The sequence below is a fragment of the Hermetia illucens genome, chromosome 3 (assembly GCF_905115235.1).
Source record: "Hermetia illucens chromosome 3, iHerIll2.2.curated.20191125, whole genome shotgun sequence".
NCBI lineage: Eukaryota > Metazoa > Arthropoda > Insecta > Diptera > Stratiomyidae > Hermetia > Hermetia illucens.
The window spans coordinates 95,047,214-95,070,017 of record NC_051851.1 but is presented as its reverse complement, the minus strand read 5'-3'; the positions used below and the strand labels follow the sequence as shown (position 1 = coordinate 95,070,017).

General features: G+C 40.6%; 2 protein-coding genes and 2 long non-coding RNA genes across 5 annotated transcripts in view; 2 read left to right on the top strand and 2 right to left on the bottom strand.

Moving 5' to 3' along the window:
• The window catches only part of LOC119650753 (glycerol-3-phosphate acyltransferase 1, mitochondrial), a 44,199-nt gene that overhangs the window by 5,272 nt on the left and 16,123 nt on the right, over positions 1-22,804 (top strand). The window contains exon 2 of the mRNA XM_038053847.1: positions 7,130-7,205. Coding sequence (XP_037909775.1) covers positions 7,130-7,205 — 76 coding nt within the window. The remainder of the gene's footprint in view (positions 1-7,129; positions 7,206-22,804) is intronic.
• LOC119650757 lies at positions 3,027-21,802 on the bottom strand. The gene is made up of 3 exons (XR_005249369.1): positions 21,661-21,802; positions 21,439-21,593; positions 3,027-3,821 (listed from the first exon to the last, which is right to left on the bottom strand). It is a non-coding gene; the product is annotated as an uncharacterized LOC119650757 (long non-coding RNA).
• Positions 13,018-14,940, top strand: LOC119650754 (protein GVQW3-like). The gene is made up of 2 exons (XM_038053849.1): positions 13,018-13,555; positions 13,613-14,940. Exons 1-2 carry the CDS (start codon positions 13,106-13,108, stop codon positions 13,625-13,627), a joined length of 465 nt encoding a protein of 154 aa, XP_037909777.1. The 5' UTR covers positions 13,018-13,105; the 3' UTR covers positions 13,628-14,940.
• On the bottom strand, positions 21,797-22,777 carry LOC119650756. 2 transcript variants are annotated; one of them, XR_005249367.1, is made up of 3 exons: positions 22,192-22,777; positions 22,011-22,116; positions 21,797-21,946 (listed from the first exon to the last, which is right to left on the bottom strand). It is a non-coding gene; the product is annotated as an uncharacterized LOC119650756 (long non-coding RNA). The 2 variants fall into 2 exon arrangements; XR_005249368.1 differs by having other exon boundaries at positions 22,011-22,126; positions 22,192-22,641.

Here is a 22,804-nt window from a genome sequence, read left to right as displayed (position 1 = left end):
AAGGTAATCCAACTATTGTTAACAAAGTTATAAAAGGTCAAAGTTTTGTACTTCATGTCGTCACGTCGTCATCATATAATGTGAACTCACATGAACACATGTACGAGTAGAAAAAGTGCATAGAAAGTTTCTCACAAAAGATGAACACAAAATCTTCATATCCAAAGCGTCCAGCTTTGGGTATTCCGAATTGTTTGTATCTGTTCAGGAGAGTTTCTGCACACTTCCTAATAATGTTGAACTCCTAGTATACAGCGTATGATTTGATTATTATAGGTACAATACTTCCCAGAGCAAATGATTTGCTGAAAAATGCTGAAAAATAGCGCCCAATTGAATTGAACTGCTATGAACTCTAAAGTTCCTCACATAAGGAAGCACAAAAAATTTCATACCTGAAGCATCCAGCTCCCGGTTTCCCGACTGGTCTTTATATCTGCGTACTTTACGGCAATGTCTTAAAGGTTGTCTGCCTTCTAATTGTGACAAATACTTCATAATAGTCATCGCCGTACTTTTATGCAATTCCCTGAGCAGCGAATCTTACCCTGAATCATACAATTTTTCATTAGAAATCATCTTCAATTTGTCGACCCACCTCGAACCAATCCCGTTTTCATTCTCTAACAAGTCTACAAGTTCCCAGGACTTATCAGCAGTCATTCTATTTACTTTTCCCTGATAGATTCTAGTTTGTAGAGATTTTTTGTAGGTTTTAGGTTTATTGATATTATTTCGAAAGATAAATATTTGATCAATAAGATGCTTGGATGAGATTCCCTTTGATTGGTTTTTTTTTTTAATTCTGGTTCCGATAACTAACTCATCAACCTTGTTTGATTCAAATTTCACTTCCTTGGATAGAATATCTTCTGTAGCAAATTTCATTACAACTTTTCTTGATAATAAAATTCAAATGATTTTCTTCGCCTTCTGATTAGGTTTTTACTTCTTATATTCGGTATTAGTGCAAAGCATAAACTTAGGCCTTGCTACTTCCAATTTTCCTTGTGGTCATTCTATTCTGAATATAAACTGACATCACCCCAAGAACTTGCAATTAAGCATCAATAAGTATGTTAAGCGGTGCGCCATTTCAATAACCGGTTGATTCTTCCGCTTGGAAACATCATCCTGTTGCAGGGAATATTCAGTTTAACCTGATGTTGACATTTCATGTATATAGTGTTGTCTTATGGTGCAGTAAATTTTACACAAAAGCTACCAGTATGACGCCCCATATTATAATTTACATTACTGTTTTTCCATTTGTTTCGAAATTAAATTTAACTTTTACCTTTACCTTTGATAAAAAAAAAATTAGTATCTTTTGAAGATCATCAGCATTTTTTCTCATGTTTCAGTACTTTTTTAGTTTTCAATATAAATTGTCGGTAAGGTCATACCTAGCAATATCATGTTTTGTTGAATGACAATAGGACCAAAAATTTGAACTGGTAAGTTACACTGTCTGCGATCACCTCGCGAAATAGGCAAAATTTCCATAAAATCGCAAAAACATCCTCACTACAATATTGGAGCAAGATGTCGCGACATCCACGGGCAAACAGGTCCCAGAACATATGCAGAGTGTTGTCAGTGGCGGAGTCTCCTAGTCGTCAGGGCAAAAAAAATGGTCAAAAATAACCGAGAAAACAGCCTGCCTTTGTTAAACAGCGTGCTAAAAAATTGTAGACTCGTCGGTGTCGTATTACATAGGTGCTGCCGAAATGCATCAATCGAACTAAACCTTTCTTGACATAGTTTTTTTCCTTATGTTAACTAAGGGCCCAGCTATATGCTCTTAAAGTTCGGTTATTAATTTTTCGCTAATACCTAAGCATATTCCATCCTAAATATTGTACTTAAAGAATGGATCTCTTAACACTTATAAACTTCTTCCACAACTTGGCCCTTCCAGTGGATGATTTACATCTCAAACATGAAGGTTTAAGCCTATAAATTGTTTAACATACCTTTTAATTCGAAGATCGGAAGTCGTAATAATAACCACAGTTGCCCTAACATGTATACTTCACAAATGTGGAATGTTTACAAATTAAAGTTTCAATGCGTCGCTATTATATTAGCATTTACTCAATGATTCTGGTTGATATTTTGTACTACATGAGTTCCAATCTAACTTTATTAAAAATTGATTTCATGGTTATGTTATTCACACATAGAATTGATAACATTTTTCAATCTTCAATCGACAAAAGTAATTTGAGTAACAATAACAACTATTAAACGTGAATAGCTTCACGAAGAAATAATCAATTATGCCGTCAATTTTACAACAAACTTGAGACGACGGTGCACTATTCATAAGCAAGCTTGCCATATTATTGAATAACTAGCACATAGTGAAGGTCTGGTTTCTAAATATTATGGGAAGCAATAATAGAATTTCAGGTCGTGGTAAATGGGAAAGTCAGTTTACGTGTATTATTACAGATAAACTAGTAATTAGACCTTACTTCACTTAATACGCGCTATCTATTTTGAATCAGTCTGAAAAGTGATGAAATTCTTTGAAACTTACTAACGCTCTTTATTGCCAAAATATTAGTTAAAGTTGCGAAAATTCGCTGCTATGTAGTTTTTACTTTAATTACGATCTACAAAATCGAATTCTGATCTACAAGTTCTCATCTTCAACCTTCAACTTTTAATTTTAATCTTTAATTTAAAAAAAAAAAATCTTTGAATTTCATCAAAAGCTTCAATTTTTGTATTGCATTAATCGCATATATTTTGATTCATTTGCTACAAGCAATTGTCATTTCCAGATGTGGAGATAATATATAGTTCCAATTCAGAAGGTTTTTGTTGCTAAAAGTGGAACACAACTTTCCCGTTTAAAATGTTACGAATATATTCATACCTACTGAAAAGGAGTCAAAGTAGGTAATTATGTACTTGCCCCATTGCACGTTCATGAAATTTAGAAGCATAATTTCCCACTGGAGTCAGTGTACTATACCATTCGGATCTTCTAACTGCAAACAGAAGCATAAAATTTTCATCATAAACTTGCTTCTAACAACGTTACTGATAATTTTACATGACAACGTAATAGTGACATCATTAGACTCTTATTAACTTACAAACTATTATGTGCTTCTATGCATATTCCAACCAAAAACTGAGAGAAATTCACTGGAATTTGCCGGCCAAATAAAATCATAAATAATATGTTGATTATAATAAAATCTTAAGCTGATATGTATAGTGAAATAGTTTGATACCATTTTTTGACTAAAATTACATTTATAGGCATGAAAGATCTTTGAACCCAAATAAATTTAAATCCAGGCAAACAAAGCATGTTTTAAAAGACGGATTAACAGCTGGCTAAGATATGAAGTTAAAATATTCGCTTATCGGTCACGGTGGTTATTTTCCATTCAATTAAGCGTTACAATTGCTTTCTATAAATGGAAACTGATCATTCTTTTATTGCAGTGATTGTTTTCTGTTCAGTTTGAACGCACTTGAGTAATTCAAAGGTAATTAGATAGTCCTGACTTAAACAAATTCGCTACAAGTATACGAAACTATGTAGAAGAGTCGTCAGTAGGATATTGGGTGGCAAGTATGAACATAGTGCTGAAGGGCCAAAACAATGAATTATAAAATTATGTACTATTCTATTAAATTTCCAGACCAACAAGTCTGTTGAAACTGTTTATCCCCATTGTTGGTTGGTTCTAAATCTGGCTGTACGAGTTAGTTCCATTTTAACTTTCCATGCACTGGTCCATTTTATATTATGGTCAATAGCTTTTTGTTGCTTTGCTGTAGGGTAGTACTGTCATCTGCAAATGTCGCTATTTTGAATTCGTCATTGAAAATTTTTAATCAGATTCGTGATCTGATGAATTGTTTGATGATTTTCGAGAAAACCATATTAATGAGCGAAAATATGTATAAATTGTGCTAACCATAAACATTTATTTACCAGAAGTTTTCGAAGAGATTAAAAACTGTCAATACCATTTTGTCCCCATAACCATGTAAGAATTTGCGCATCGTCAAGCAATTTTTAACCGGCGAAAATACCAGTCTGTACTGTCGTAATTTGATGCATAAAGATTTCATTTTGTTCGAGAGCTCGATGAGTTCAAAAGAGTGTTTAGATAATTCAATTGAAATAAAACAGATATACACTACGAAAAAATTTCATAAGTTTATTAAGTTTTACCGATAATTGCAGAATATATTTTGAGATACCTAGCGAAACAAACTTTAACGATTAATCATTATTTTTGTTTGGAGGATGAATGGATTCAGTTACACATGATAAAGTTCCAGATTGTCCTTAACGCAAACCTCAATAAGGATGCTTGTCAATTCCTGATTCACCCACTAGACGGTAACTACCGCGTAATGAACAAATGTGAACGGCATCTGAGATAAAGAATTAAATCAGCTCTAGTGCCAATGGACCAACAGGATGCCACAAGACGAAGAAGAATTGGCTAGAGAAACTGATTGGAGTTTCAAAACAAGAAGAGCCTAAGAAAAGAAAGACAGGTTAGGCATTATTAGGAAAACTCCAATGAAAACTTGCAAACTGAAAAACACAAATAAACCAAAAGTAAAACTTTCCCCGCGGATCAATATCAGCAGAATCGTTAAACATCAAATACTCTAGTTGAAAATAATTGGCGGGAGTAATGATTATGGGACGCACAATAATTGCTGATAACAATGACAGCAGACAACCTCTCAAAAAGGCTTAAGATGTTTTTTGTTTTATTTCTAAGCAAACCTGTGTTTCAAACAAACCATGTGTCCTATCTGTGCTACTCTGTAATGCAGCTTAAATAAACACTCAAGCTCATTGTGGACAAAATAATGGATACACTAACTGCCCTACAGAAGTCAACGGACTAATCGCAAAGAAAAGTCTTGAACTTTCTGTCTAACAATCCATAAGACCCTTCAGGACCAGCTTTCAAACAATTGGCCATAATTGGGTGAAACGGTATTGCCTTTCTCTGGTTTAGGAACTATGATAATTTCGACCACTTTCTATTGAGCACTACGTAAGTTAGGTGGGATTTAGGGATATTTAGGACTTTACATCTTACGGGGAGCATTTACTGAATGACTTGTCTTCTGATAGGTAGTTAAGAATTCTAGCTTGTTGGACAGATAGTTCAAGCTCCAGACCATTAATCAAAGAATATGGACATTTATTTTGCATTTTCATCGATGTATTAACTCGGAGAAATTATAAATATTTCTTGAAAACTTTTGATGTCTCCTTCGACACAGAACTTTAAATTCAAATTTTTGCTTTGTAAAGCTATTTTATATCTCTTTTGGACTAGTGCAATTCAACTCTAGAAGTAGCAAAATATTCATCATCATCAACTGCGCAACAACCGGTATCCGGTCTAGGCCTACCTTAATAAGAAACTCCAGACATCCCGGTTTTGCGCCGAGGTCCACCAATTCGATATCCCTAAAAGCTGTCTGGCATCCTGCCCTCGCCATCGCTCCATCTTAGGCAGGGTCTGCCTCGTCTTCTTTTTCTACCATAGATATTGCCCTTATAGACTTTCCGGGTGGGATCATCTTCATCCATACGGATTAAGTGACCCGCCCACCGTAACCTATTGAGCCGGATTTTATCCACAACCTCACGGTTATGGTATCGCTCATAGATTTCGTCGTTATGTAGGCTACGGAATCGTGCATCCTCATGTAGGGGGCCAAAAATTCTTCGGAGGATTCTTCTCTCGAATGCGACCAAGAGTTCGCCATTTTTCTTGTTAAGAACCCAAGTTTCCAAGGAATACATGAGGACTGGCAAGATCATTGTCTTGTACAGTAAGAGCTTTGACCCTATGGTGAGACGTTTCGAGCGGAACAGTTTTTGTAAGCTGAAATAGGCTTTGTTGGCTGACAACAACCGTGCGCGGATTTCATCATCGTAGCTGTTATCGGATGTGATTTTCCACCCTAGATAGGAGAAATTGTCAACGGTCTCAAAGTTGTATTCTTCTATCCTTATTCTTCCTGTTTGACCAGTGCGGTTTGATGTTGTTGCGGATTATAACCTATGATCCAGGGATCCGAAGAACCTGAACACATGAGCATGACCTGAACATTTCAGTTGTTAGCGATGGGATCGCCACTTGAAAAACAAGCGTTAGGGTTTCCACGGAAAACCAATTCTCAATTGTACGTGATGGTTTTGGATTAATAGATCAAGTATAAAATCGGTATTTGCTGACTCAACAGCCAAATTTGAACGACCATAATTGGATTTTCTACTACAAGTGACATGCAACGGTTAACATGTGCATCATCACCAAGAATCCAGAATGAATTGCTTGATGCACTGTTGTGGAAATAACTCTGTTCGATAATTGTTAGAGTTTCTTATTCTCCCACGGTGGTTCTAAGTTTAAACTTAGGGTCGTTTTGGTCAATAGTGTTCAGCGTTAGTGCCTCTTACTTTAGGAAATAGTGGACTATATGGTCGTCTCATCTAGAGACGGGCATTTCTCCCAACACCCTGAGTTACATTTATACTCGAACGTTTTGTAATTCGTCCTTTTGAAATTCTACCTATAAGCAGTATTGTTCATTGGCAAAAGGCGAATCTTTCTTTCTTCCATTTTTACTTTCCTTGCCTTTATTTTGTCTATGGCAAAAACCGAGTTAAATGTTTGCAGTGATCATATAATTACCTGTTTTCACAATGTTTTATCGACAAATAACTATTGGGATCCATAAACCTATTTTGTATTTCTAGAAAGAAATTATAAGGAGGAAGTGGATATGGATAGTCAAGAGAAGCTGAAGAGACATGGGTCTTATATTTTGAAAGTCTGCCTATAACACAAATCAGTATTTTTTTTACAGAGGTCATATATTTGAGTAAGATTGAATGCGTCTAACGGATTATAAATATTAAGATAATCTTGAATATTTGTTGTAATTATTTTTGAAATTAATTCGAAACTAGATTAATCCGCTACCCATGAAACTTTTCTTTAAAATTTTCATTCGAAAATTACCGGCGATCGCACGAACATAAATATTATAGTATCATCGAGCATATATGGCAGCAAGTTTTCTGACAATTTTTTCTATTAACTCATTTCAGAGCTTTATCTACTATCAGCAAAATCATTAGAAATGGTGGCGCCACTTTAGTGAATTCATACTACATCAAATCTTCGGTAAGTTCTCGGCCTTGATTATGTTATGTTGAAAGATTGAATGCCATTTGAACCCAACATTCGCAGAAGCAACAAGTTGTCTAGTAGAAGCCATCACTCACTGGTATTATATAAATAGATGATAGACTAATCGGGTTTTGGAGTAGTCATGTAAGTAAGAAGTGGCACTCAAGTCCAAAATATTATTCATACAACTGAGATGAATCAAATGGCTTCCCCAAATCAAAGCCACTGTTAAATTATTCAAAATTTCTATGCAATTTATGGGCACCTAACAAGTAGTGTAAAGCTGAATCTATGTGTATAATAAAAAGGTATGTTTACATTATTACCATGACCGGGGTCAATTGAGAAATCAATGGGGTTCACCAATGCGTGACAATCAGTAAAATTAAAAGTTGAAATAATTGACTCAAATTGAATGTGTGGCAGAATCAGCTGAGTAGATTTATTGAATTATCTTCTGTAAGAAGCTCATATTGTCTCCATGATTACAGTGAAAACTGAGAAAACATTGAAAAAGTTTGTTAGTGTTTGGCTCTCAGATACGAAGACGGTGTAAAATGTTTCGCCAAATGTAGTCAAATTTCGTGTCGACTTGACCCGAAACTGTTTTGCTATATTAAAATACTGGACAGAAAGATCAAAATATGTGGGTCTCCAAGTACGACTGGCATTGTTTCAGCTAATTATAGGCACGACGATGCCTTTATAATAATAATCATTTTCGCAAAAATCCAATTGGATCAGGGCTTTGAAGTGTATTAGAGCACTTCATTCAAGATTGCAAGGGTATACTAGAGGATTACAGTACCGCTCGCCCGTTATTACTACCCTGATTTGACTCAGGTACTCATTCACAGGTGAGCCGACTGGCGTTCGACGTCAAGATGTCAAGTCACGATACAAATCCCACTGCCACAAGTGAGAATTGAACATTGCAGAATATTATCTCTGTTGAGTTTAAGGGGGCCTTCCCATACATGCTAAAGGGGGATGTATACTTTTTCTCAGAGAATATAGTCACACAGGATATAAAATGGAAGCGCTTGATTAGCACTCTTCGAAACTGATCTTACTTTTGTTATTGAGTGAAACATAGGGGAGTGAGGTCTCAAAAAGTATGTTCCGAAAGGTGTAATAGGTCTCATTCTCAGAACATATCCAACCGAAAAATCTGAAAAATTCGCAATGGTGCGCCTATACAAAATCTAAATCTCAAAATATATCCCATTCCTATTCCTGCTCAAATAAAATTAATAATATAATACATATTATCATACACAATTTTTAGCTATACACGAATGGAAAAACGGACATAAAAGATTTCCACACAGCATTAACACAAAGCCTTTATACCCGGGACGTTCCCTCTTCGGTATTTCGAATTGTTTGTTATCAACTATGTAAAAAAAGCACCCTTAAAATATGATATCATTCCTAAGGTTGGTTCATATTCTTCCTAATTTTATAAAGAACCATAACTCCAAATTACATAATGATCGATCGGTTCATTTCTTTTTGAGCTAGAATTTATGCAAACCGGAAAGTCATTTTGGAAGAAACACGTGTAAAATTTTTTTTTGAAAAATGACAATTCTTACTCCCAATTGCAAACAATATAGAGTTACAAAAATACAAATATGCTCGATAGAAGGGACTGACACCAAATTATAAATACGCTATTTCCATAACGCTACAAGATTACGTAAGGACATAAAGCAACTATCTCCTGGGCGCTCGAGCCTGAGCTTCTTCTAGATTCTATTCTCACAAAATCTAAAGGAACGCGAATTTCACTTTGAAATTCTTCCAGTATATTCTGGGATAGCTAAGTTAACGAGATATTCTCTATAATAAAAAATTGATTCCACAGACCTCCTAATGTTGTTTCCCCCTTAAGGAAAGTCTTCAGCCAATTTTCAAAAAATATTCAGTAACATAGCGTGCGGACTCAGGACTTCCAACATCCTCAACAAAAAACAAAACAACCGAAAGCTGGGCGCTTCAGGTATGAAAGGTTTTGTTTGCTTCTTGTGTGAGTATATTTGAGTGTAAAACTATCCCATTTGTACGTAGCCCGTTAAGAATTTGCATTTAGCAGGTCAGATTTAGTACTTCGGGTTGTAAATTTACACGGTAAAGACAACTTTGAGCTACTGTAACTTTGTTACTAATAGTATGATTTTGATCAAACTTGGAGATAATATGCTTCATATTATATTTTATACTACTACCAACTTTTATAACTCTGAGGTAAACTTAAGGGGGGTTTTACTCAATTTACCCAAAAATATGATTATATACTATTATTAACTTAATTTGAACAGATATCGATATGGAGAGTATTTTGAGGCCTGAACACCATATAGAGGCAGCTTCATGAGTTAGTAGTAGTAGTAGTAGAGTAGTAGTTTCTGAGAATGGGTCCGTTAAAGAAATCATCAATTTCCACCCCTCCTACTCCCCGCCTTTTTAACAAATCTCAAAACTAAGACCGGCTATTAAGTACTAATTGAGACCTTTCATTTGATACCCCCCATGACTATATTTGGTGAAATAAATTTTTACATTTTACATTTTTTACATTTTAAATTTTGCAAACAAAACCTTAAAAAAGAAAGAGAAGAAAATATTGTATACTAGGTATCGTATCGGTTGAGTAGTTTCTGCAAATGGGGCTACGGGATAAGTGGCTTTTTTGCATACTTTCATGATGGGGGAATACGCATGATTCCCATAATTCATATATTATAACTAGTACCTCAGTTTTCTTTTCTAATTCCCATAGCCACTCTGAACGTTGTGGTCTGCTGTTGGTATTTTAATATCGCTGAGCTAGTTTCACGTGCTTGTATATTCTCGTCCTGGCAATACTATTTGAGTATGTGTGATGTAAAAGCGGTTTCTCAATCTAATGCTATCCGTGAAATGCTGCAGTATCAGTTTCACTCGGTCGAAAATGGCCCGGTTCATGGGCTCGGCGTATAATTTGACCATGTATAGTTTTGGTTGTCCGGATAGTTGAGTAGTTAGAGCACAAGGCTGTCGTACGGAAAGTCGCGGTTCAAATCTCACTGGTGGCAGTGGAATTTGCATCGTGATTTGACGTCGAATACCAGTCGACTCAGCTGTGAATGAGTACCTGAGTCAGATCAGGGTAATCATCTCGGGCGAGCGCAATGCTGACCACATTGCTTCCTACAGTGTGCTGTACGGTACCGTTAGGTCTTGAATGAAGTGCTCTAACACACTTCAAGGCCCTGATCCAATATGGATTGTCGTGCCAAAGATATATATAGTCTTCGGCACTACGGGTAACAGTTATTCCTGAACGTTCCGGTATCACAAATTATTTCGCAGACCGAAAGTTTTTGCTTTATTTTGTTTGGTCACACCAGATATTCTGCATAAATTCTCGCCATCCTACTGGACTTAATTTATAATACATTTAATTTATAAAGGTCAGTTTAATCGCTCATCTAATAAACTGGGTAGAGAAACCCATCTTTACCAGCGCCTTGCTTTAATACGCCTTTAATTAGAGGCGTCGGTGTGCAATTCTGTTTAGGCTAACAATAGACATAGTTTTTTGCAACTCAATGCGACTTTCAAGTTATTAAATACGTTTACTTCAGCGGTATCAAAGCGTAACTTGAGGTTACTCTTCAGTAATTCGATTAACGGTCTAGCGATCTAAAAATAATAATAATAATCCTTGGGGCAACAATCCATATTGATTCAAGGCTTTGAAGTGGATTAAAGCACTTCATTCAAGACCGTAACGGTACACAACAGTTCATTGTAGGAGGCAATGTGGTCCGTCGCCCGAGATTATTACCTTGACTTGACTCAGGTACCAACATCCAGTCACGATAACAAATCCTTCTGCCATCACTGAGATTTGAATCGCGACCTTCTGCAACGACAGTCCAGCGCTCTAACAATTTGTGCTATCTAGACGGATGAAATTAACCCAGGTTAAAGTTCGGGAAATATCCCGTCAAACCTATCGTGATTGAGGAAAATTCATGACTGATTTCTGAACACGATGGCTTACGAAGCTTTTTAATAAGAACAGCATACCTAACTGGTAGCGCAAGACCTGCAATGTAACTATGAATATATACAAAGAAAAAGAAGATACTCGCAGATGCTGAAACGCCAGCTCTAATCTAATTTCACACAACTTTAAATTCTGCGATCGAGCTGTCAACAAAAGATTGCTAAAAATTACAAAAGTCAGTCCAGTCCAATGTGGCTTTGTTGCAGGAAGAGCAAATTAACTGCGGACGTTATTGACTTTGTTAAAATTGTGATGGAAAAATTCGTAGACAAAAAAAAAAACTTTTTAGTACCAAATCCCGCGCCTGGTTCTTAGGTTTCATTTTCAACACGGCCCGAATTTTCTCGTAACGGCCTTCATGGAAACGAAAAGGAATTATTAATATATCGTGTAATATCCAGAATCCAAAAATGAGGGCCTTTGAACTTTTTTTAAATTTCAGCTTACTTCCCTATTGTTGCATCTTGACTATTGAATTGGTACAAAAAAAAGTACGGAAAGAAAACCAGTCTGTTCTTTGTTAAATAAAGTAAGTGGGATGTATTCGGAACGGTCAAACGGTCTTTGTTGGCCAGGCAGTAAGACGTAGAAAAATCATAATTAATATCTTCATAGATTAGTCCAGAGCTAAATGCAGTGCCACAGAAGATGTTCATCTCAAATCGATTTGCACAAAAGTTTGAGGAGGTAGATGGGTTTCTGGCTCTTCATGTGAATGTACTAAAATTGTCGCATTTAAGATCCACGACTTTGGTATACTAGAACCACATCCTTTAGCATAAGAAAATGGCACTTATCAAGTACAGCCATTCACCATTTTTCAATTCTATTTAAGTGTGCATAGTGAGCTGAAGAGGGAGATAATATACTAAAAGAAATAGTAACAACTAGCAACTCTTAGTTCCTTAAAAAACTCCAATATTTAGTGTAAATATAAAATCAGTGGAAATAAATCGATCGTCAGTAGTGAGTGTACTTTGAGAAGGAATCGTGAACAAGAAATCCTGCTTACCCCAGTGACGTCCTGTGAATTTCAAAGTTGTAGTCTCCTATTTGCATTGTTTCTATTGACCAGTGCTACTAGATAATGTTATTTTTGTTTTTGGTGCGAACGTTACCACCATGTACTTCGTCTTGGGCTCTTAGGGTATCGCCCTGTGTTAGTGATAAATAAGGGTCTCGAAAGTGATCCTGCTGTTCTCTTCTGACCTCACATATATTCGTGTGCTCAAAAAGTAAGGTGTATTTTCAAATTGCCCGGGCAATGTAGTATACATGTCCCCAACATATAACATAATTTCAAGTATATAGCATACTTAGTTTGTTTTTGGCAGATACAAAAATTAGACGTGTTTTAGTGTGCTGGGTGATTTCCCATTAGTAAGTTTATTTGACACATATCGGAATGGGACATATTTTGAGGCCTAGATTTCCTGTAAACGCACCCTCCTGATTTTGGGGTTGGGTAGTTTCCGAAAAAAAGTCCTGTCTCAGTTTAAGTGTGTACATTTTGACTCTTTACTCGCGCACTTTTCAATTCACCCCAAAATTAATATCAAATTCGCAAAGTACTAACTTTCATTTGATACCCTACACGACTATATCCAGTGAAAAAATGTTTAAATCTCCCCTTTGCATGTATGGGGAGCCCCTTTTTAAACTCCACATAAATTTATATCTCTCGCTGTATGCGTGGATTTTATAGTTATAGTCCACTAAATTTCATTCGGCTCGGTTTAGCTTTTTTGGAGGAAAGTGCATGTGACAGACAGACAGACAGTGAATCGATTTTAATAAGGCTTTGTTTTACAAAAAACCTTGAAAACGTTTACAAATGTTACGAGCTTTCCAAGATGACCGAGAAGATGTCAATGACGAACTTCGCTCTGGACGCCCCACATCAACAACCGATGATAACGTCGAAGCTGTGAAGAAAATTGTTTTGGAAAATCGTCGAATTACCATAAGAGAAGTTGCTAAGGATGTTGGCATATCAGTCGGCTCCCGACATATAATTTTTTCGGATATTTCGGGCATGAGACGTGTGGCAGCGAAGTTTGTCTCAAAACTGCTAAACTTTGACCAAAAGAACCGACACATGGGCTTTGCTCAGGAGCTGTTGAATGACGTCAACGACGGTCCCGATATGCTCAAAAGGGTCATATCTGGTGATAAATCATGGGTATATGGTTATGACGTTGAAACCAAAGCACAATCATGCCAACGGAAGTTCTCCGGAGAACCAGAACCGAAAAAGGCACGCCAAGTTCGATCAAAAGTAAAGGTTTGATCACTGTTTTCTTTGTATCGTATTGTTTTTTATCATGGTATAGTGCACCAGGAATTTTTACCTTGAAGTTATGCGCCGTTTGCGAGAAGCAATACGAAAAAAATGTTCAGAATTGTGGAAAAACAATTCATGACTTTGCATCACCTGCTCATTTATCATTGCTTGTGAAAGATTTTCTCGCCAAAAACAACGCGACAATCATGTCTCAGCCACCAGATTCACCGGATTTGGCACCCTGCGCCTTTTTTATGTTCCCAAAACCGAAGAGACCTATGAAAGGACGAAAATTTACAATGATTGACGAGATAAAGGCTGCATCGCTGGAAGAGCCTAAGGATATACCAAAAAGTGTTTATCAGGAATGCTTCAAGAACTGGAAAAAAATGCTTGTACAAGTGTATTATATCTGAGGGCGATTATTTTGAAGGACACAATAAAAATATTGATTAATAAATAAATATTTTGTTATAAAAATAAAAATTCACCTTACTTTTTGAACACATCTCGTAAGTCGGCCTCAGCCTAGTCAACCTAATTCCAATTCTCTTATGGCCGTGTAAAGTGTGATTGTGCCCAAGGTGTAACGGCCAGCTGATTTTTCAAAAATTCATCAAAATATTAAACCGATCGCTCCAATATGCCCATACGGTAAGAAATCAGATTTTCCTTTATCTTGGCAAGACAAGTATCGGGGTATATGTATAAGGTTTCATCTTCCTGACTGGTTGGTAAAACTTCCCTGCTTGTTATGGTTGTTCCTTGTTTTTTTCGTGTTCATAGAATTTTTGTCTTTCTCAGGCTTCCTTTTCTATCTCTGAAGTTGCTTCTCTGCTTGGCGGGATTCACGAAAAGCCTCTGCGGCTACCGTATTCCTTGAAAATGCTACATTTTCTTGTATATAGTATTCTTGCGATCCATTTCTAGTCAAGAATTATCATCCTTTTCTTTCTTGCGGTCATTGTGGGATGTAGCTACGCCTGTATGTGTTACGGATGACTTTATTGTAAATTGCTTTGAGGTTTACTCTCATCTGATTGTTACTTGAGGCCGGAAACAAGTCTATATTGGCCCCGCATGTCCAATCCAAGCCAAGGCTCCTTTCGTGGCTTCGTGACAAGTAGGTTTCCCGGCCAGGATTTTTTCTCGGTACGAAAAATCCTCAGCGAATACCGCCTAGATGTGGAGATAATGTTTGGCAGATTTGTTAGTGTAAATTCATTAGCAGTTTCTCACATTTTGTGCTTCATTATGGGTACCAACCCACGATTTTACCTTAAGACCTAAGCTACTCAAAAGATTTTGAATTTATAATTTCCGTTTTGCGGCTTATTATAGAAAAAAATTTAAAAAAAAAGACAATTTCTACACCGTTAAAGCTTATTGAGTACGGAAGTTTTTGAGCTACAGTAGAGAATTACAGAAGTTACAAGAGAAATATATGGAAAAGTTAACTAGGCTTCGGCCACCACAGAAGACTATAAAAAGTTAACTTTGCAAAATTCTTTTTCAACTTGATTTTATGTCGATTGTCACTGTTTGGATATTCGTAAGCAGTAATGAAACGTTAATGCAATATGTGCATTCACGCTTGTAAAAATGTGTATATTGTTTAGCTTCAGTACACGTGTGTTATTTGTTGTGGCCCTAACGATGTCAGCAGATTAACGATTAACGTTGCATCTTAAAAAAACCTAGAGTAGCAATGGAGTTCAGTATCTCTAAGGCGACAATTTCTAACCAATTCTCTCCAAAATATAGTATAGGTAGGGTAGGTAGGTATCAGTGACCGCTCCGAGGAGCCCAATTAGCGCTTTGGTGCGCCGTTTTGATGCCACAAACTCCTAAGACCGTGACTGTTGTTATAGGAAGCAGAGTCCAGCTGGCTCAGATCTTCAGAGCCAGCAGCTCTCCGACCCTGCAGCTAGAAATCTCACTAAGGTCCCCAAAGAATGGTTTACCCAGTGTCCGCAGCCTGATTCGAGCCAGAGCCGGGCAATCGCAGAGTAAGTGCATGAGGGTTTCTCTTCCTTCTCCGCAGCTTCGGCAATGCGAGTTGTAGGGTAAGCCGAGCCTAGCGGCATGGTCCCCTATGGGCCAGTGCCCCGTGCAGACCGCCGTAATCTTGAATGCATTTGCACGCGTCTGGCACAGGAGCTCTCGTGATCGGGCTATGTTATAAGCGGGCCAAATTCTCTTTGATTTGGCACAGCTTGTAAGCCTTCGCCATCTCAGGCCCGCGGCTGCTAGGTAGTGCGAGTAGACTCGGCCCCCGACAGCCGCCAGCGGAACACCGACTGTATTCCCCGAGGGACTGCCAAGAGCAGAGCCTTGCCTGGCCAATCCGTTAGCCCGCTCATTCCCCTCTATGTTCCTATGCCCGGGAACCCAGAGGAGAGTGATCTTGAGCTTGCCGCCCAGATGGTTGAGCGTGTCTCTGCACTGCCCCACCAACCGGGAAGATGTCATCGTTGAGCACAAGGCCTTGATGGCCGCTCGGCTGTCGGTCAGAAAGGCTATGTTACGCTTGGGGCTCGAATCACGCTCCAGCCATCGACAGACTTCCAATATCGGCAGTACTTCCGCCTGGAATACACTGGCGAAACCTGGGAGACCATACGACTTGGATACACCGTGTGTATTCGAGAAAACCCCCGCGTCGACTCCATAGGCCATCTTTGATCCGTCCGTAAAGAATACCGTGTCATAGTCTTGCAACACGCCGCCGGTCTTCCACTTTGCCCTGGTTGGAAGGTCCACAGCAAAGTTTCTCGTGAAGTTCAGCTTGCGTGTGACATAGTCTGTGGGGGATGCCCAGATTTCTCGAGGTATTTCATCTAGAATGTTGCTGTGGCCGTAGGACTTCGCTGCCCAGCATCCGGACTCACGTAGTCTGACGGAGGAGATGCAGGAGTACATTGAGAGCATCTGCCGGGCAGGACTGCAGAGCCACCGTAGCACCTGCACACGCGGTTCCTTGAATCCTATTAAGCTTCGTTCTATTGTATTTCTTCTTCAAAGCCTGCCACCATACAATAGATCCGTACGTCAGGATCGGACGCACTACAGCGGTGAACATCCAGAGAACCATCCTCGACCGGAGACCCCATTTCTTGGCAAAGGTTCTCTTACAGGCATAGAAGGCTATACAGGCCTTCTTAACCCTCAGTTCTATGTTCAACCTCCAATTTAGCTTAGGATCCAGGATTACACCCAGATACTTTACATTAGAGGAAAGAACCAATCTTTGTTCATTCAGCCGTGGTAGATGGAATTCAGGTATCCTTGTCTTGGTGGTGAATAGCATCAGTTGCGTTTTGGTTGGGTTTATGCTGAGTCCGCATCTTGCGGCCCACAGGCACACCTTTTGCAACGCTCCTTCCATGATGTCGCTCATAATGGACAGAAACATCCCTGATACTAATATCACCAAGTCGTCGGCATACGCCACCACCTTCACCCCGCTGCTGTCCAATGTACGTAAAATTTTGTCCATTACTATTAACCAAAGCACCGGTGAGATAGCACCACCCTGGGGCGTGCCTCTGTTCACAGCTCTGATCAAGTGGTTGCCTCCCAGATCGGACTGGATTATCCTGGTACTCAGCATGGATATAATCCAATGCGTGAGATACCCCTCCAATCCAATACCGGTCAAGGCTTCCTTGATGGCGTTGGTACTGACGTTGTTGAAAGCTCCTTCTATATCCAAGAAGGCAGCAAGGGTATACTGCTTGTACTGCAGCGACCGCTCAACCGTGCCAATTACCTCGTGGAGGGCGGTTTCTGTGGATTTTCCTTTGAGGTAGGCATGCTGGGACTTAGAGAAAGGCGTTCTCTCCATAATCGTCCTTAAGTGAATGTCCAGGACGCGTTCTAGGGTCTTCAGCACGAAAAAGGTCAGGCTGATTGGCCGAAAGTCCTTCGCGGACTCATGACCTCGCCTGCCCGCTTTCGGTATGAAAACCACCCGTGCGCGCCTCGAGGACTGCGGTACGTATTTTAAAGAGATGCAGCTCCGGTAAATTTCAACAAGCCACGGCACAACCCTTTCCTGCTGCTTCTGTCGCATGACTGGCATTATGCCATCTGGGCCTGGAGATTTGTATGCGGAGAAGCTGTTTATAGCCCAGCCGATCCTATCCCCGGTAATTACCGATTTGATAGTCTCGCACAGCTGGGGTTGCCGCAAACCCTCCAAGCGAGGTTCTGACTCACAGTCCTCCTCGCTGGAGGGAAAGTGCGTTTGCACCAGCAGCTCCAAGGTTTCACTAGAAGATTCCGTCCAGGAGCCTTCCGACTTTTTAAGGAAGGATGGACTCTTATGTTCCTTGGACAGAATCTTATTGAGCCTCGCGGATTCACTAGTGCTTTCAATGTTCTAACAATAGTCTAGCCAAGACCGCCTCTTGGCGGTCCTGATGGCCGACTTGTACTTCTTTAGGCAGTCCTTGTATGGTTGCCAGTATTTTTGCCTGTAGAAGATGTTGAAGATTTCTCTGGTCAGCTTCCTGAGACTAGAGAGATCTTCGTTCCACCACGGTGGCAGGGTCTTTTTGCTGTACTTAGCAGGGCACAAGACTTTGAAGGCGGTATTAAAAGCCTTCTCCAGAGCCCCGACCTTTGACTCCAGTTCGTCTGTCGTGCCAATCCTACCAATTTGCGCACCGGAGAGTTTGATCTTAATTACCTGACCAAACTTTCTCCAGTCGATCCTCCTGGGGTCTCTAAAGGGCTTGGAGACCTCTGCGGCGAGATCTAGACTGAAGAGTATCCAACTGTGGTCAGAGAAGGATCTCTGGTCAGACACTCTCCAGTCCTCCACCCTAAGAATCCCGTTGTCGGTTATTAGGGTGATATCAAGGACATCCTCCCAACCGTCACAGTTCTCCGAGCAGGGGAAATGAAAGGTTGGTGTACTGCCCCTGTTACACACCGATGGATTTGAAGTAATAATAAAATCAAAGAATGACTCACCTCTTTCGTTGATTTCGGAGCTGCCCCAAAGCGCATGTCTTGCATTTGCGTCGCAGCCTATCAGCAGGTTGGCTTTCTTTGGTGTTATGGTGTTCGTCAGATGTTGTAGTTCTTCTGGCGGAGCTGATCGGTCGTGAGCCATGTACGCCGAGGAAATATACACGTTCTCTGCCCCCACCTGCTCCAGCTTGACCACAACTAGGTCACTGGAACTCAGGTCCGGGCACAGGAAAGCGTGCAGACTCTTCCTCGCAAGAATACATGCTCTAGGTTTAGCCTGATCAGCGTCTCCTGTGCTGTGGAATAAATTAAAATATTTGCTTTGGAGATGGTTCGGTCGCTTCCGACCCAGGGCTCCTGAATTAATGCGATGTCGATGTCTTCCTCTAAGAGGAAGACGAGCAGATTAGCCGAGGAACACTTCGAGTTCTGCAGATTTATCTGCGTTACCCTCAGCATGATCTGCTTGCGTGGGGGGTTTGTCAGCTCCCGTCGGACCGTCGATCGTCATCTCCTCCAACAGCTCGTTGGCGGCGTCGATTGGGTCAAGGTCGTCGTCCGGTTTTGCAGAGCGGAACACTTTTACTTTGGCATTCCTGACTCCGAACCACACTTTATAATCAGTCTTTTTCAGTGCCTCCAGGCATTCCTCGTTTATGCGGAGTAGTACGGGCTGGCTGTTTATCTGAGGTTCCTCCTCCTTTATAACAACCCAGTCGTCCATGGGAATCCCGGGGTTGTGAAGGCGCAGGAAATGGACCAGCTTGTCCTTCTCCATGTGGATCTTCGGCAACCAAATGCGAGCGACCGGTCTCCTGGGAATCTCGTCGTAAGGGATAATCTTGAGCTTAACGCCCTCCCAAGCGTCGCTGATCTTAGCGACGCACGAGCCGAGAAAGTCCTTAGAGAACTGGTCCATGCAAGCTATTACGTGAAACCCACGGACCACCTGAGATGAATCAAAGTGGGGAGTGAGTCCCGGGTGTTTGCCTCCGGTTTCCACGAGATGTTCATAGACCATGCCCGACAGCCTAGCCTCAACACTGGTCCACACCTCCAGCGTTAGTTTGCCGCTAGCAGAATTGCCATCCGCCAGCGCCACACGTAAGTGACTCCTGGCCACATCGCTGAAGGGGTTCGCAGTACGTGGCCCGCCGGCTGACGGTTGCTGTACAATTTCCTCCGTATGTTGCTTGGCGTCTGCGCTCTTGCCCACTCTGCTCCGCTTCTTATCTTGTTCGACCTCGTCTTGAGATCGGTTGCGTTTTAGAGCGATGGGCTTCGCCTTCTGCTCGTCAGCCCGGCGTTTTCTGTTGTATTCATCAACAATCGCCTGGTATTTAGCGAGGTCTTTTTCATCCCGCTCGTCGACAGTACCGGCTTCCTTATTCTTGGCAATCTTGCCGAGAATATGCATGGCCTTCTGGTACTGGCTCTTGAGCAGGACACCCGTGGACCTTCGCTTCTTAGCCGGTTTCCGGCGACCGACATTCTTGTCAGTTTTTGCTTTCGAGGGATCCCCCGACGCTGAGGGCTTCGGGTCAGGAGTACTATGTCTGGTACTCGCTACACCCAGCCTGACGGCAGTGGGTTCCAGGCTGGAAGCCACTAGTCCGTCTGACGCCTCGCTCCGGGAGGTCCCTGCGGTTGGTTTCAGCACAACGGTGCTACGGCTGGCACCGAGTGTACTGCTCTCGACGGCCACTGTCTTCTGGCTGGAGGCCAGCAGCTCGTCCTCCGATGATGCCGCTGGCATCATCGCCTCCTCTTCTATCGTCGTTTTAGTTTTTTTGTTAATTGAGTCCATGTCTTGGTCCCACGAGTAGTCCGGGAAGAATGTCCACCCTGGCTGGCCCGGCCACCAGGGTAAGGGTCTTATTTGAAACTGAAGGTGCCCAAGGTATTCAGAGTTCGCATACTAAAGACCAAGCTCCCCATTGGCCACGCAGCCCTCGGCGTATGCTGTTCCATCTTGGCTTGGGGTCCTATTAGCACCTTCTCCGGTGCAGGGAGGACGATCCCCGGGCTGTTGCTTCAGTCCATCCCCCCGCCAGATCTAGTTGCCCCTAACACATGACCAGCAGACAAGCAGATCCTCGTCAGTTGGATAAGCCTACTCCCAGCCCGGCCCTACACACTCTTGGCCCGCCCGAAGACGGTTTCCAGCGGCCACCACGCGGAGGTCGTGTGAGGACTTGCCTAATTATGCAACTTTACCCTGAAGCATAATCAGACCAGGACGCCATATATATATATATAGTATATAGTATAGTATATTACTATATTTTGGACTCAACTTAACTTCAGCAGATATCGATATGGAGAGTATTTTGAGGCCTGGACACCATATAGACGCAGCTTCATTATTTTTTTGAGATTTTTCAATTGGGTAGTTTCTGAGAATGGGTCCGTTAAAGAAATCATCACTTTCGACTCATCGCTGCATGTCTGTGCGTTCACAGCTCCCACCTTTTTTCACAGAATAGCCCGCGTACGATATTAAATGCAAAGGCTCAATTATTACTTTTCGAAGCTGCTCCTATCTTTGATATAGAGGAGTGAAGGTTCAAAAACGTGCCCAAAAAAATGAAAGAGTTCTCGTTCTCAGAAACCATCCAACCGAAAAATATGGAAAAAAAATCATGAAAGTGCATTTGTACGAAATTTAAGCCTCGAAAAACATGGAAACATTTTATTTTTCCTTTTTGGCTTTTTAGATTTTTGTATATCCGTGTCAATCACTCGAGCTAGATATATGTATGTGTATATATATATACCAATGAAGTAGTGCGCGATGTCCAATTCAGATAGACATACATGAACATATATATGTGAGTAAAGTGGAAATGGATTGTTGCGCCAACGATTATTATTATTTAAAGTGGAAATATTCAGATACGTACATTAATGTATATGCAACCTATTCGGTAATAGCTTTTGAGTAACAGTGGAGTTCACTTTTCATGTGCTACTCCTATAAAGCAGCACAGAACAGTCTCTCCCGGATCTAGCGCTGTTAATGCATCGGGCAGCATTCAGCTCGGTGCCACCACGTTTCCTAGATATACAAATTGATCGACACTTTCAATGCTCTGCCCATTAAGATATATTTTGTTTTCACGGACCTTCATTTGAACTTCGTCTTCCCAAAGCCAATAATTCATGAACCCTGTGTTGCGTAACTCGCTTGGTGGATTATGTTTTTAACTTAGCTCGCCGAATCTTTGATATTCGTAATGGTTGGTAACCGCGTAAGTTAGACTAATCCTTTTTCCTCACTAAACCGCCACCATTTAATGCGCAGCGCACGTGCGTTCCTATCGTTGTTTTATCAGTTGCTTGATTTGCAAGACGGCAATAAACGGCCAATGTCGAGATGTAGTGGTCCCGTAAGAAATAGCTAGGCAGTGACTGAGGATATAGACGGATATAATCGTTACCACCATAATTTATGTTATGTAAGTAAGAAGCTTACAATAATGGGACGAGCACGAGTACAAACATTCATGACAAAACGGTGATTAGAATCCGACCATCAGGTCGACTGACTGACCTTCAAGGAATTCGGCAGTTCCTTTCTCCTAAGAAATCCTTTTTAAAATTCAAAAAATTCTTGATATTTCAAGTCATGAAAAATTGTGTCTTAGCTTACTTACCATTCGGCAGCAAATTTCTTTTAATGTATCCAGTTTGCGTATTGATTGTTCGCAAAGGTGATGTCTTGTATTGCTATCGCGTTTAATTTTATGCAAAATTTACAATAAATTAAGCTGAAAGTTATGCAAATGACTTATTCTACCATTCGCATTCGTTACTGCATGTGCATATATTTAAAAACCATTTAAACGAGAGACCATCCCGGGTTAAGGCAAGGCATATGCAAATTACCAATCGCCATGGCGGGAAGTCACTAATAGTTCGTCACTTATGACACGTGTGAACCGCAACATCAACATTGTAGAAGCCACAGGATCTTCGCCAAGAACTCTCGTCTACTTCCGGAGCTTTTGAATAACCGTAGTCGCGCGAGCATCCGGAGACGGCAACACTCTTGATCCCAATCTTCGCCGTCTCGTTGGTCTTTCACGAAGATCGAAATAGATTCTCTGCTCTGCGCTCGGAGCGCCAATTTCCGATAGCAGCGGCAGCCGCCACTGTTGACGTCGGCTCTCCTGACAACACTGACAGTTGACGAGAGTGAAGATAACAGTAAAATGACACTCACTGCCAAGTGAGTAGTAGAAGCGGGAAAGCCGCAATGTGTTCGTA